Raw genomic sequence first — 13,413 nt, forward strand, 5'->3', positions numbered from 1 at the left:
GCTGCTGTTCTCTGTTGTTTCAGAATTTCTGTTGTGAAATCATTGACAGAGAATCATCAGTACAAATAATGGAGACAAATGGCAATAATAATAGTTATTTTTGCGCTCTGTAGCACTTTGATAGAGATGTCTAGCGGTTTTATTTACTGCATAAAAAGAGGCATTTTGAAATGACTTGGCTGTCCTTTATTTCCGCGAAAAGAAAGTTGAGGTCAGCTCTGTGAGGTGAATGAAATGTGGCAGAGTTTTATTTGAATTTAGAAGAAAATGACAATCAATACCAACATGTAGATACTGTACTGATAACATTGATTGGGTTTTAAACTATTTATTTTGAAAATATGGAAATCAGTACAGCAATAATTTCATCACAAACTCACGTGATATATATATAATATTTTAACATCTGTTTTCAGTCAGGAATAAAGACAGATCTTTCTTTAGTACTATTGTATTTTTAAAAACTCCTTTTCCATTTAAAGCTCTCTATTCTGAATGAATCACTTGGTGCGCTCCTTTCCCAAAGAATCTGTTTTTGGAGGATGAAGAAATGTGATTGGTCCAACATAATTGGCTACTTTAAGAAAATGGCTGCAGATCACTATTTTGTGTCACTAATGGCCATTTTGAGCTCAAAACAGCCGTCGTCACTCCTTCCTTGATAGTGAGTCATATTCTACATTATTAAAATGTAAACTTAAAAATAAATCGGCACATCAAACCTTACATATTTACATAAATCCAGCCACACTAGCTCAGTCATTCATTTTCCTCCTCCCTTTGTATGCTACAGCTGCACACAGGACTTAGAAACAGTCAAGATAAATATCTTTATAATCAGTATTTGGAGACAGTTATGTCACTATTACATAAGCAACCTTAATGTATTTGAAAATCGGCTATATTTCCTAGCAGCTGAACATTTTTTTTTTTTACAATAATGCAAAATGAAAAGCAGCATCTTGATCCAAATTTCTGAGTTCTCTACAGAAGAAAATTCATTCTTATGCATTCATGTAAACAATTTTATCAAGAAAAACCGTAAAGATTCGGCACTAAAGTGAAGCAGAACGGATTTGTCTTCCATTAGATGCCGACACTGCAAACAGAGGACTCAGAAACGAGCCTTCATTTCAGCAGAATGACGTCTTTCAGACTCCTCAGTCATCTTGCGTTCATACCCAGCTCACATTTTAGGCTAAAATTACAAAGTTTTCATTATCTGGGTTTATCAAACCCATCTTAGCTCTCAGTATCCAGCACTGCCTGTGCTTTCTGAACTGCAACCTGCAGCTTTGTGTGGTCACTGAGCAGCTGTTGGAGAGAAGCGGCGTCCATCTCCAGGAGCATACCTAGAAAAACACGATGCGGATGTCTTTATGAGAACACATCAGGGCCTGGGAAGACTCTCGCAGCCAAGAGATGGTCCACGTTGAATGGTAAATAAATCAGTTCACCTGTGATGTCATTCGCGTGCAGTGAATCCATCTGCTCAACCAATGAGAAGAGCTTCTCTCCCAGCCTGTCTGTCTCGTCAGCTTCTGAAGTGTCGCTGAGGTCCGTCTCCTCTATGTTCTGCCTGAAAAAGAAAGGCAGAAACTTTATTAAACTGTGCAGTTAAAAAAAAAATTTCAAATGTAAAGTGCGTCTCTTGATTATGAAATAAATTGAATGTGAGTAAAAGGCTACAAACTCTTTCAGCGTCTTCAGGGCAAGATTCACGTGTTCCTCCAGCAGTTTGGGATCTGACAAGAGCTGTAAAACCGCATCTCTCTGCTGCTCCAAAAGCATTCCTGTGCACAAGGCAAAACACTTTCATTGCATAAGAAAAGTACATCTTGAGCAATGATGCTAAAAGTTAGCATAGGAATGTCCTGATATTCACACTGTCATTGGATTGTTTAACTTTTACAATTTCTGTTTAGCAAAAGGGCATTGGACTTTAAATTTTGGAAAAGAAAAAAACAGCCCTTACAAGTAATGTATCAATATACTGGCTATGAATGCCGTCTGTGCTATCACTGTAACGCTGTATAAATGACTTGTAGATGTTTGTATGCTCAACTGATAAGTGTAGATAAACTGAATGTGGGTTTGATTACGTATGACGTGCAGCCCTTTGACTATTTAATTTACCACTACAAAGACAATAACGCTAAGGAGAGCTATTAACATATCAAAAATTGCAGGCCAAATGGATCAACAAATAAATGAGATTAATTAGAAAATGTATAATGAATGGTAATCTCTCTGTGTTTATGAAGAGCGAGGATATTTTACTCACCTGTGATTTTCTGTGAGTGACCAGTGTTGTAAACATCCACTAACTCAAACAGCTGCTCCCCGAGAGAGTCGGAAGACTGGGACACGTCATCCTCATCTTTCTGTGCCACCTCACTGTAAGGAATCACAAAAACAATGGGAGGTTTATTTTTCAGAAGCTTATTCATTAGTCTTCACCAGCGTTACAAACCAACATCGCTGCTGCAGTCTCCGCTTGATGATTATACCTGGCCTTCGGTGATAACTGCAGAGCTCTGAGAGCTTTCTCCACAGCTGCAGTCAGCATGGCCTCATCCTGCAGCATCTGGCTCAAAACGGCAGCTGGAAGCTCCAGTAACATACCTGGAACACACAACCGGGATCAAATAAGATTTTACTTGAGCATTTATGCATTTTATTTCCACCTTCAAACCCTCATCTCTAAAGTCCTCAGCCCTTTAATCTAATATATATATATATATACACACACACACACACACACACACACACACACACACACACACACACACACACACACACACAAAACTTAAAAACTATTAAATTGCATTTAGAGGACAAGGTAGGTAAAATGGATGGATGGATTTATACAACGGGACAGAGAATATTAAAGCTGTTTTTGTTACGGGAAATTAAAAATAAAATGCATCATACAGGTGAGCTCACCTGTGAGTTTTGCAGCATCCTCCCTGTGTTTGGGGTAGATCAGAGAGTACAGCTCTTCACCAAGTATCTCCAAATCTTCTTCTTTATCCATGCTCGTCCTTTCTCATTCAGATACAGCTTTTACCTACTACATCAAACCAGAGTGAAACCTTGAGATAAATGGTTCCCCAAGTAACTTTTTAACTTCAACAACTTAGTTTCACATCCTCGAATAAGGCTTATTCGACATATCTGCCAAGAAATGATCAGAAACAAAGTCAAACAATGCGATATCTCCGATAATCAGCGTCCTCTCTTTAGTCCGTATTTACCACTTTTACCAGCGCGCTTTAATATAAAATGACACACTATCATAACGCTTTAAAATAAATTGTAATCAGGAGTTCATTTATAACTGTATACATGCGACGCACATTAATGACGTCATGCCAGATGGACCATTCATTAAACGTGTCCCTCCGCTGTTGTCATTGAGAACTAGTTTTTCATAAAATACCAATAATTGGTTCGTGTAGGGGCAAAGTGCTAAATATTCACTTATGAGTGTAATATATAAGCCAGATTTATTATTTCAATGTTCACATCCCTGGATCATCTCACAAAATATTTACAGAACAGCGTTTTTCAATGCGTAAGGATTTCTGAAAAGGTTCCGTGAAGCGGTTTCCGGTCTCTCTGGTCCTTTTCCTCCGCTAAAAGGTAACGTGGTCGCTTTGGCTGCTAATAGCCGGTAAATAAAATAGATTAGTTTTCTGTTCGCGATTGTATTTACACAAATAAAACTTGACAGCTTTGCATAGTGTATTATTACACACTTTTTGTCACAGTAAACGATCTTGTTCTATTTATGAAGTTAAGGATAAACGTGTCAGTATGTTGGCTAACTTAGGCCTCACCGTGTACTGATGAGTGGTGAAGCTAACGTTAGCTGGTTGAGCTGAACTTTAATGAAATAAACTGAAGGTTAATGCAAATATAGCACATGGACTGTAAGCTTTAACTTTATCTAACTAGAGCCTAACATCCGAGTTTAACTAGTCCGCGTCTTGTAACAAGGCTTTTTGCTTTATTACCGTAGTAAATAATAATAGCACAGTGCCTCCTCTCATTTCAGAGCATTTGTAGTTAAAAACGATCAATTGGCGTTTAATGTTTCTTAAACAGCTCCGCTTATTTTTCAGGTTCATCATGTCGTCCCATTTGCAGTGGATGGTCATCAGGAACTGCTCCAGCTTCCTCATCAAGAGGAATGGACAGACCTACAGCACTGTAAGTACTTACAAGAATCGACTCCAAAGTGTTTGCCAGTACGATTGTTGTGGTGAAGTTGAAAACAAAATGACCTTGAGTTGTTGTAGATATTGTAAGTTAACAGAAAAATTATATATACTGCTTAGATGACCTGGGGGGAAGTGCCTTTATATGATCTTTTCTCAAAATAATTTAAATTTATCTGGCAATCCCTGAGTTTGTAAAGGTTCGACTTGCCATTTTACTTCTATTTTAAAGAATCCTAAGCTAAGTTAAATGTATTTTTTCTAACCTTTTTGCAATGAGTGTGGTCATAATTTTGCGATAGAAACAGAGGCACAGTGTGAGGCAGTCACTTTAAGATGTGGTTTTACTATTATTATGGAAATACTAGGTTAATCATCAAGCATAACATAAATAATCAGTGTAGCTATTGCTATAAATAGCCTCTATCCACATGTTTTACCTTACTTATCTGCCTAAACATGTTTTTTTTTTCTCACTTTATCTCAAAGGGGACTCTATTTGAGTTTTCTCACATCAGCACAACCTTTTAGTTCTTAAAGCATTGACTGATCACTAAAAGACGGTATTTTTGAGGTTCTGGTCTCCAGTGAAGATAGATCAATCTCAAAATCTACCAATTCCAGTTTTTTATTGCATCTTTATTCAATTTGAATGTCTTGGGGTTTTTTTTTTTTCTTTTTAATTCTGTGTTTCATAAAATCTACAGAGACACATGCACAGGTTCAAAAACAGATTTTGTCATTTAGAAGTTGTAGTTAACATCATTTGAGCGTAAATAGTTCATCGTAAGACAGAGAAATAGATTTCTGAGTCATTTTTCCGTCGCAGGAGCCCAACAACCTGAAGTCCAGGAACTCTTTCCGCTTCAACGGCTTGGTGCACAAGAAGACCGTCGGTGTGCAGCCTGCAGCTGATGGCAAGGGTGTCGTGGTGGTGCTGAAGAGACGTGCAGGTAAAAAAAAAAAAAAAACGCTACGCATCTTACTGACTTAAAGAAACTCGCTTTCTAATGACGGCTCGTTTGTCGCAGATTTATTGTATTATGATTTGTTAGAGCTCTGTGGTGACCGTGATGTGAAACAACTTTTGTCGTTGCTCAGGCCAGCACAAGCCTGCCACGTCCTACGTTAAGGTCACCATCAACAAGAACTCCCGTGCCACCCTCAACAGCCTGAGGCACATCATTCGCAAGAACAACTACAGGAAGGACCTGCGCATGGTGAGATCACTAACTAACTGTGTTTTTCAAGGAAAAAACTAAGTTTAATACTGGTTTGATTCGTAAGTTGTCATAATGTTTTTAAGATTGTAACGGTGGTTTTATTTGTTCCCCCTTCCAGGCGGCCCTGCGTCGTGCCAGTGCTATTCTGAAGAGCCAGAAGCCTGTTGTGGTGAAAAAGAAGCGCACCAGGGCTGTCAAGACGGCATAAACTAATACACATGAAAAATAAATAAAGGCTTTTTGTTTGAAGAAACGCTCTATGTTGTCTTGAGTCTTCAGTAGTTTTAGATCTTACATGGAAGACTTCACTGAAGCTTGAATGTCATTTCAGAGATAATTCCTTTGTAGAAATGTACACGCATAGATTCTTGTCACAATCTGTTGCTTTGAAATGACCAGGTTTGTTATACGCTGCAGAAAATCTGACCCACCCTTTCCATCGACCTTAATTATGTTAACTACATATCATATGAACCTGTATGAAATTCTCATACTAATTATTCTTCAGTAAAGCTGTCATTTATGTGAAAACACAAGCTCTACAATCTGATTCCTTTTATTGAAAAATAAGACACTTGGAGGAAACGTAAGGACTAAATCATAGGAACAGAATGGCAGATATTTTCTGTTATTTTGTCATTTCCTTCTGTACACCTCACAGTAATGTGACTGGTTTTGCAGCGCGACTACAAATGGGTCAGCGAGAACACGATTGGTTTTACTGACCTACTTCCAGCCAGAGTTTTAAAGGCAGAAAGTTCCTTACATCACTGTTTGCGACTCATTAAACCACCTCCAGCTTGCATTGTGCCCGTCTGATCACTTAGAGACTTTAAGATGGCAGGTTTTATTTTAGCTAACCTGCCATGTGGCAGATGAGGCAAATGTGAGCAGCAGCTGATCAAATAATGCCGGCTGTATTGATCTGCGCAGTCAAAACAACACATTGGGAGAATATTGCCAATAATTTCCATCATTGAAAGTCCTGAAAGTGCTGAGTTTACTTACAGTATTTAATCATATACATTTCATGTAAATGAGATCGTGCTGCAAACAGGCTTTGTGCTGCTGTGTTCACTGATGGAGAATGATTCGATAGATTTTAAAGCGGCCCCGCTGGCAGCTTTCCACTCACGGCTTTGGAATTAAAGATCCCCCCCTCCACCCCACCCACCTTTTGTAAGCTCATAAAACCTCCCTCACCAATCACCAGGGGACACAGATGCACAAAATGAAGGCAATGAGCAGCTGTTGGTGAAGAAATGACAAAGCCTCTGTGTGCTCGGTCATTATGAGTGGACTGAGACTGGCGCTTTTCTTCCTGCCCCTGACCCTGCTAATGCTGGAAGGTCAAGGCTTCGAGCTCCAGGACACGATCCACGCCCTGATAGAGGAGAACATTCACCTCCACGACCAGCTGGAAAACCTCACCCAGGCCCTCAGGGAGCTGAAGCGGATGCTGTGGCATCACACGAATGGTACGCTGCTGTTTTCCCCCTCTAAACTGCAAATATGACGAAGTAAACACAAGGATGACTAAATCAGAACTTAATTTGCTTTACATTTTAATTTTAGTGGTCAAAAATGTGCCTCATATTTGGGTTTCTTTCATACGACAGATTTTTCTTTTTTTTTTGACAGAACTGTCTGAAAGCATGAAACTATTGTTTGTTATACTAACAATATCTGTTTTCCATATGAACTTGATTCTCTCATTCCTTTTCTTCCTCTTTACTCATTCACAATCACAGCATGTGTGTATGCAACAATGCAACTTTAGCTTAAAGTAAAAGTATTCAGACTCCTTCAACAATTTGTTCCTTCACCAATGTGTTTTATGTAGCAGATAAACACAAAGTAGTGCATAATTGTGAAGCAGTAGAAAAACTGCACGTTTTTAACATTTTCTACCAATAAAAACCCAAACGGTGTGGTGTGCTTTTGTATTCAGCCAGTTTTTGAGTTATTCCACTTTTTCTGAGCTAGTTTTAAGTCTAGACTTTGACTAGGTCATTCTGACATACGAACATGATTTAATCTCTGTTTGTATGTTTATTACGCTGCAGTCTCCAGTCTTAAATTTCTTTTTTTCCCCTATGGATCGTTTTTGCTCTGGATCTCTGCAGCTCCTCCAGAGTTAGCCTGACTGCTTCCATTCTTTCTTTATTCATTCATTTATTTATTTTTAACTGCAGCTTGCTGTGTTTCTCATGCAGACCCGGATCATTACGACCACCACGGGCATCACAACGAGGATGTCCAGCACCTGTGGGAGGAATGGTCCCAACACGGTGCGCATGTCTCCAAGGTCTACCGAAATTTTACCGTGAATTGAGAGAGTTGTGTAGCAGTTCTGCTCGCTGCTCTGAGTGTGTCAGCTGCAGCCTTCATTGGCATTGATTTCACGACCACGCAGGCAGCAGAGAGACAATGAAACGTGTTTAGAATCAACTCGACGCACAAAACGAGCATCGCATTATCATATCATATCCCCACTTAGATCCGGTTCCCGGATAATGACAGTGTGCTTCTCCTCCCCTGCACCAGGCATCAGCGCAGAGACCCATCTGCTGCTGGAGCACGCCTTCTGCGGACACGACGTGAACAGCTCAGCTGCTCCGTTCTACGAGGAAGCGGCCCCCCTGCTGCTGGTGCTGCCCTGCCTCACAGTGCTGTACAGCTGCTTGTAGTCATCAGTTGGCCTTTCTTTTTTTTTTTCCCCCTTCCCACTCATTTTTTTTTTTTTTTTTTTTACTTTTAATGTCAACTCAGCATCTCCTGGCATTGTGGGATTAATCTGGAAACCATACAGTGATTTAATTTGCTGCCTCTGGGGATAATCGTTCCCCAGATCCACCCCGATCAGAGCGATTATTCAAAGTACGGATGAGTCGACCTTCAGGATGCATCACCTTCGGATAGCTTTTGTCGACTGCGAAGCTCATTCAGATGTATCATAGCTGCAAGCCTAATTATGCTATTTGAAAAGGGGCGTAACAGTGTCTTGCACAATTACGACGTTGTGTGATAAATTGACTTATGCATAAACAGTCCAACAAACATTGAAAATTGCAGTTGTAATATGAAAAAAAAGTTTAGCAAAGCACTTTAGCTATTAATTAAATGGACAGTGTTATGTATTTTTCAGGTGCATTGTGCTATTTTACAGCACAATCAAGTAGCTGTTACCTTCAGTTGTAAAAATGCTGCATATGTCAAATATAACTAAAAAAATCTGACTTCACAATTTAAGGCCTTGAAATTGGGCCTTTGTCTCTTTAAGGAGCTCCCACTCTTTCTGCCACTCCTCCATTATGCCTTTTACATCATTCTTAGGAGCTTTACCCTGACAACTAGTTCACATGATGAAGTCAGCAGATGAAGTCAGTGTTTACTGATTGCTGCTGCCGCTAGTCTTAAGGAGCTGAGTTGTATGCGTTGCAGGGGACGGGGTGCTCTGTGAGGCAGAAGCTTGCCATGGAGACTGCAACTCTGAGGTGGTTGGAAAGATGGCAGTTGGTGAGAGTAAAGCTCGAAAAAGTCGACTTTACGTCATTCGTAAAAGCTTTTTACGAATTACGAATTTTACGTAAAAGCTTATAGATAACCCCTCCATCCATTTTCTGTACACCTTTGTCCCTTTGTGGGGTCGTGAGGGGTGCTGGTGTCCATCTCCAGCAAACATTTTGGGCGAGAGGCAGGTTACACCCTGGACGGGTCGCCAGTCTATTGCATAGACCAATTGACCTGACGGTCATGTTTTTAGACTGTGGGAGGAAGCTGGAGTATCTGGAGAGAACCCACGCATGCACGGGGAGAACATGCAAACTCCATGCAAAAAGACCCCGGGCCAGGAATTGAACCCTAAACTATAAATTGTATTTTAAAAATATTTTTGGTTAACTGCATTTAAAAAAACCCCATTAAAGCTACGTTGTCTAATTTGTGTGTTGCTTTATGATTATTTCAGCCTGGGAAAATGCTTTGTATTGTTAGATTTTATTTTTTTAATCTAACATGATTATATTTGCTGGTGTAAGAATAAGACAACAAATAAGTTACACTTTTTTCAATCAAAACACCACTCTGTAGGCATACATTTATTTTAAGCCAAAATTGCTAGAGCAACAAAAATGTTAATCAGATTCAGATGCTGTGATGCTCCAGGAGCGACTCCTGGAGCATCACAGCAAGAAAATAATTTGCCAATGGAGCTGAAAGACACAGAGGATCCACAGAATCCACAGACAGCGCAGAGGAATTTTTGACGGGATTTTACCCGTATTTTACGGCATCCCACTCCCAACTGGTTCTTTTTTGCTTGACTTTGTAGCCAGACGAGGGCCATTTCGGCCTTCCACAGTCCAGCCATTAGCAGAGCTTATTCCTGTTACTTATAACAGGAAACGGCAACAATGCTACTTTTCTAATGTTCCCCTTCTCTAGTAGGATGGTTTCTATAGAGCTGCAAGCACATCTGGGTTTCTGTTTCAGGCTGTCACCACACATCAGTTTACTAATTAATGCAACTTTCAACTTGCACTTTCCTTCAACAACTTTGTGGTCTTAGCCACTTGTAAAAAAATAAAAATAAAAAAAAAAGGAGGGGGAGGTGGTTTGAAACACGCTGCAGTTTATTTGAGGGTACAGCACATATAAAAGTTACAAAACTAATAAGGTCAGTCCAGAGGCGAAGGTTTGATATTCACAACAGTGAAACATGGATGATAAAACAATGGAATGTGTTGAACACAAGTAGTGGACAGAGCTTGAAGAAAGAAACGAACCGTATGTACAGCAACAGCAGAACTCCTGCTGTGTTTTAAACAGTGATCATAAGTGACATTTACCCTCATCCAAATATTCAGAATGGAATGACGTGAAGTGAATGACTTCTCCTGCCTTTTTTTTTTTTTCTAGCTTTGGTGCTGTGAGGTCAGGGCAGAATCTCTAAACAAGGGCTTCACATAAATAAATATACATGGTCCATGCAGACTGGGTGTGCAGCTTTACCAAGCGGAGCATCAGATATTTACAGGCCTAGTCTATGTCGAGGTCCGAGTCCTCGTCGCTCGCGTTGCTCTGAATGATGGCTCCGTTGCGCAGCGTCTTCGAGACCATGGCGGGCTTGTCCGGCAGCAGGCCGTACTCCTGCAGGAGCGCCTCCAGGTCCACGGCGAAGAAGTCCTCCCCGAGCTGATCGGTGAGCCGCACGAAGTTACCGATCAGGTCCCCTCCTTTGTAGACGAGCAGCGCGGGCAGAGCGCTCTCCCGGAACAGCGCGCTGATGCTGATGGCCGAGCTGCGCACGCAGCAGAACTTCACCAGCGGGTACTCGTGCGCCAGGCACAGCAGGCTGCCCCTCATGGCGTCGCAGCCCGGGATCTCCGGCTCGTAGATGTGGATCATGATGAGCGTGCTCTTGTCCTCCTTGTCCAGCGCCTCCAGGAACTCCTCGCCGCCGCCGAGCTCCTGCACCCGCTCGAAGCGCTTCCCGCGGCAGAGCTGGCGGCGCATCTCTTCGATGCGCTGCATGCGGTACTGCCGGAGGAAGTCTTCGTCGTCCTCGTCCTCCTGCAGCATGTTGTACTCCTGCATGGTCATCTGCGGAGCGAGACAAAGCCGAGAAGAGGACAGTTCATCATTTTTCGTCGAATAAAAGTAAATAAAAGATCCGTAGCGGTGTGTGTTTTGTTTGGTTAATTGTGTCAACCACAGAGACGTAAGGAAAAAAATAAATAAAAATACGATCAAATCCAAACTTTATTAAGCAGGTTAGCTTACCTTAATGATTTCCTTGCACTTTAACTATTCCAGCTACATTCAGGAGTCACATTTACGTCAATGATTTGAGAAATAAACCAAATCCAGCTCTTTCCTGCTTACTTTGCTTTTAATTTTGTCCTGCAGCTTCTTCTCCTCCTCTTTGTCTTTTTTTAGGTCCAGATCGGAGCGGCACGTCATCGACAGCTTCTTTATCAGTCTCTCCATCTCTTTCTTCTGCTCCTGTTTCTGTTCCACCTCCAGCTGCTTGTACTTCCTCCAGTCGTTGATGACTCCCTTCGGCCCTGAAACAGAACGTTAGAAAATATAAAATAAAATCAATAAATCCATGTTGTCATTTATTTATTTTTTTTAATGTTCAAAAGGCACAGAGCTTACAAAAGTATCCGGAACCTCTTGAACTGTTTTCACATTTTGTCGAGGTACAACCACACACTGCAATGCATTTTATTGGGATTTTAAAATCTTTTTTTTTTTTACACATAAAAATCTGAAAAGTGTGGCAGTATTGCATCCTCCAACATACAATAGACTGAGTGCTTTCAAAAGCCTTTTTATTCTTGGTTTGCAGAGAAAATTAAAAGTGATATTTTGAGGTGGGTTGAGTAAAAGTGAAAAAGTTCAGACGTATGTACGAACACTTTTGCAATGCTTATCCAAATGAGACTCTCACACATGTTAAAGTCTACTGATAAAGCAGGACAACGAATAAGACAACAATCCCATCAATCTGTTACCTGTGTTGACAGCACTTCCGTCTGCACTGTAGTCTATGTCGGGCTCAGTGGCGCCCGCGTCCCGGATGGTCTTCCCCTCCCCATCTTCATCGTCGTTGTCACTGCCCTCATCCTCGCTGCTGCTGTAGTAGTACTGCAGCTTCTCACCCAGCAACTTGTCATCCAGAGTAGTCATGGCAGCGGCTCAGCTCTGAAAACACGCCACATATGAAGATCAGGCCCTGGTGGACCTATTCCTGTCCTAATTGACAACACGTTTCATAAAAAGTTTACCTAAACGCGTCGTTTATACTCTACTGCAATCCAGACCAACAGACACACAAGCGTTCCGACGACAACAAAAGGTGCCTATTTGGAAAATAGGACATCAGCAGCTCATTAAACTTAAGCTGAAAGGTCTGTTGTGGTGCTGTGATCCGTGTAAAATCCAGTCGGGGAAACAGATGGAGAGAAAATAAGGAAGTCATTGTTGACAAATCCCTCTCACCTATCAATTTTTTTAACGCTTACTACATTTAGCCAAACCAAGAACAATACATAATTTGTTTTATTTACTATAGTGATAGTACATCTCCAGATTTCTATGGACTATGTGCGATACATATAAATAGTAGCTTGGCGGCCTTAAACAAACCTGCCGATGTCGAGATAATAGCCAACCAATAGTTCAGTCCACTTCTCTTTAATATAATAGTATAACCCTCTATAAAGAATATATATTAAATTGTTTTATTTCTACTATTCTACATTGGAAACAGGCCGAACACACTGTTCTTCGGAGAAAAGTGAACTTAGCTTTATTAGCACTGGAAGCTAGCTAGCTTTCATTTGTTGGGCTCAAACGAAACAACCAGCTGAATTTCTTTCATGTAACTGAAATTGTATATGTTTACAAAACTGGTGAAACTGCTTACTTACAACAACTTACCTGAAAATACCACCAGAAACCGCTTTAAAATAGCGCCGCTTATTCTGTTCACTCTTTAATCTGTTTAGTTTAGCTCCCACAGGCCACGCCCCTTCCGATGATGCATTTAGGGAGACTTGGTGAATAAGGAATATTGAGTTCAAACACAAAACAGACATACTTTTTTTGTAATTGTGTAATCATGGCCAATAGTTTGAGACTGGACGAGTATTAGTTTTCCCAAACTTTGCTATTTCCTCGATGTGGGTTATTTTTTTTGTCCGTTATTTCTTCTGCAGTTCAATATTATTTATTTCAAAAGCTTTTAATATGAAATCATAACTAAGAAACACACACTTGCTTGAAGTAATTCCTGCCCAAGCTCTGCACTGACGGCAAGCAAAGCTGTAGTGGAAACCTACGTAGGCAATGCGTCTGGTCCTACCTGTAATAGATTGTTTCTTTGCAACATCATTAGAAAAAAAATATATGCTCATTAATTTTACAAACAAATAAAGGACGCAAATACACAATGAAAT

The 13,413-nt window shown here is 40.6% G+C and overlaps 4 protein-coding genes across 7 annotated transcripts; 2 read left to right on the forward strand and 2 right to left on the reverse strand.

Moving 5' to 3' along the window:
- Nucleotides 1–219: 219 nt before the first annotated feature.
- Nucleotides 220–3,382, reverse strand: LOC106931069 (uncharacterized). Its single transcript, XM_015009011.2, has 6 exons — nucleotides 2,947–3,382; nucleotides 2,511–2,625; nucleotides 2,285–2,397; nucleotides 1,694–1,793; nucleotides 1,458–1,579; nucleotides 220–1,352 (listed from the first exon to the last, which is right to left on the reverse strand). The coding sequence occupies exons 1-6, from the start codon at nucleotides 3,035–3,037 to the stop codon at nucleotides 1,243–1,245; spliced, it is 651 nt and encodes a 216-aa protein (XP_014864497.1). The 5' UTR covers nucleotides 3,038–3,382; the 3' UTR covers nucleotides 220–1,242.
- A 215-nt stretch (nucleotides 3,383–3,597) lies between these two features.
- Nucleotides 3,598–5,699, forward strand: rpl28 (ribosomal protein L28). Of its 2 annotated transcripts, none has more exons than XM_015009013.2 (5): nucleotides 3,598–3,645; nucleotides 4,128–4,215; nucleotides 5,053–5,176; nucleotides 5,325–5,443; nucleotides 5,565–5,699. In XM_015009013.2, the coding sequence occupies exons 2-5, from the start codon at nucleotides 4,135–4,137 to the stop codon at nucleotides 5,652–5,654; spliced, it is 414 nt and encodes a 137-aa protein (XP_014864499.1). In that variant the 5' UTR covers nucleotides 3,598–3,645; nucleotides 4,128–4,134; the 3' UTR covers nucleotides 5,655–5,699. The 2 variants fall into 2 exon arrangements, with proteins under 2 accessions (XP_014864499.1, XP_014864498.1); XM_015009012.2 differs by having other exon boundaries at nucleotides 3,619–3,676.
- Nucleotides 5,700–5,849: 150 nt separating this feature from the next.
- Nucleotides 5,850–8,706, forward strand: LOC148155980 (uncharacterized). Its single transcript, XM_088010872.1, has 2 exons — nucleotides 5,850–6,924; nucleotides 7,663–8,706. Exons 1-2 carry the CDS (start codon nucleotides 6,738–6,740, stop codon nucleotides 7,779–7,781), a joined length of 306 nt encoding a protein of 101 aa, XP_087866998.1. The 5' UTR covers nucleotides 5,850–6,737; the 3' UTR covers nucleotides 7,782–8,706.
- A 1,353-nt stretch (nucleotides 8,707–10,059) lies between these two features.
- On the reverse strand, nucleotides 10,060–13,013 carry pdcl (phosducin-like). Of its 3 annotated transcripts, none has more exons than XM_015009009.2 (5): nucleotides 12,896–13,008; nucleotides 12,241–12,315; nucleotides 11,968–12,157; nucleotides 11,333–11,514; nucleotides 10,060–11,050 (listed from the first exon to the last, which is right to left on the reverse strand). In XM_015009009.2, the coding sequence occupies exons 3-5, from the start codon at nucleotides 12,140–12,142 to the stop codon at nucleotides 10,487–10,489; spliced, it is 921 nt and encodes a 306-aa protein (XP_014864495.2). In that variant the 5' UTR covers nucleotides 12,143–12,157; nucleotides 12,241–12,315; nucleotides 12,896–13,008; the 3' UTR covers nucleotides 10,060–10,486. The 3 variants fall into 3 exon arrangements, with proteins under 3 accessions (XP_014864495.2, XP_087866999.1, XP_014864493.2); XM_088010873.1 differs by having other exon boundaries at nucleotides 12,241–12,376; nucleotides 12,896–12,994; XM_015009007.2 differs by lacking the exon at nucleotides 12,241–12,315 and having other exon boundaries at nucleotides 12,896–13,013.
- Between the last annotated feature and the right edge of the window lie 400 nt (nucleotides 13,014–13,413).

Source organism: Poecilia mexicana, unplaced genomic scaffold (genome assembly GCF_051168715.1).
Source record: "Poecilia mexicana isolate PSO_F unplaced genomic scaffold, ASM5116871v1 scaffold_12, whole genome shotgun sequence".
Classification (NCBI taxonomy): domain Eukaryota; kingdom Metazoa; phylum Chordata; class Actinopteri; order Cyprinodontiformes; family Poeciliidae; genus Poecilia; species Poecilia mexicana.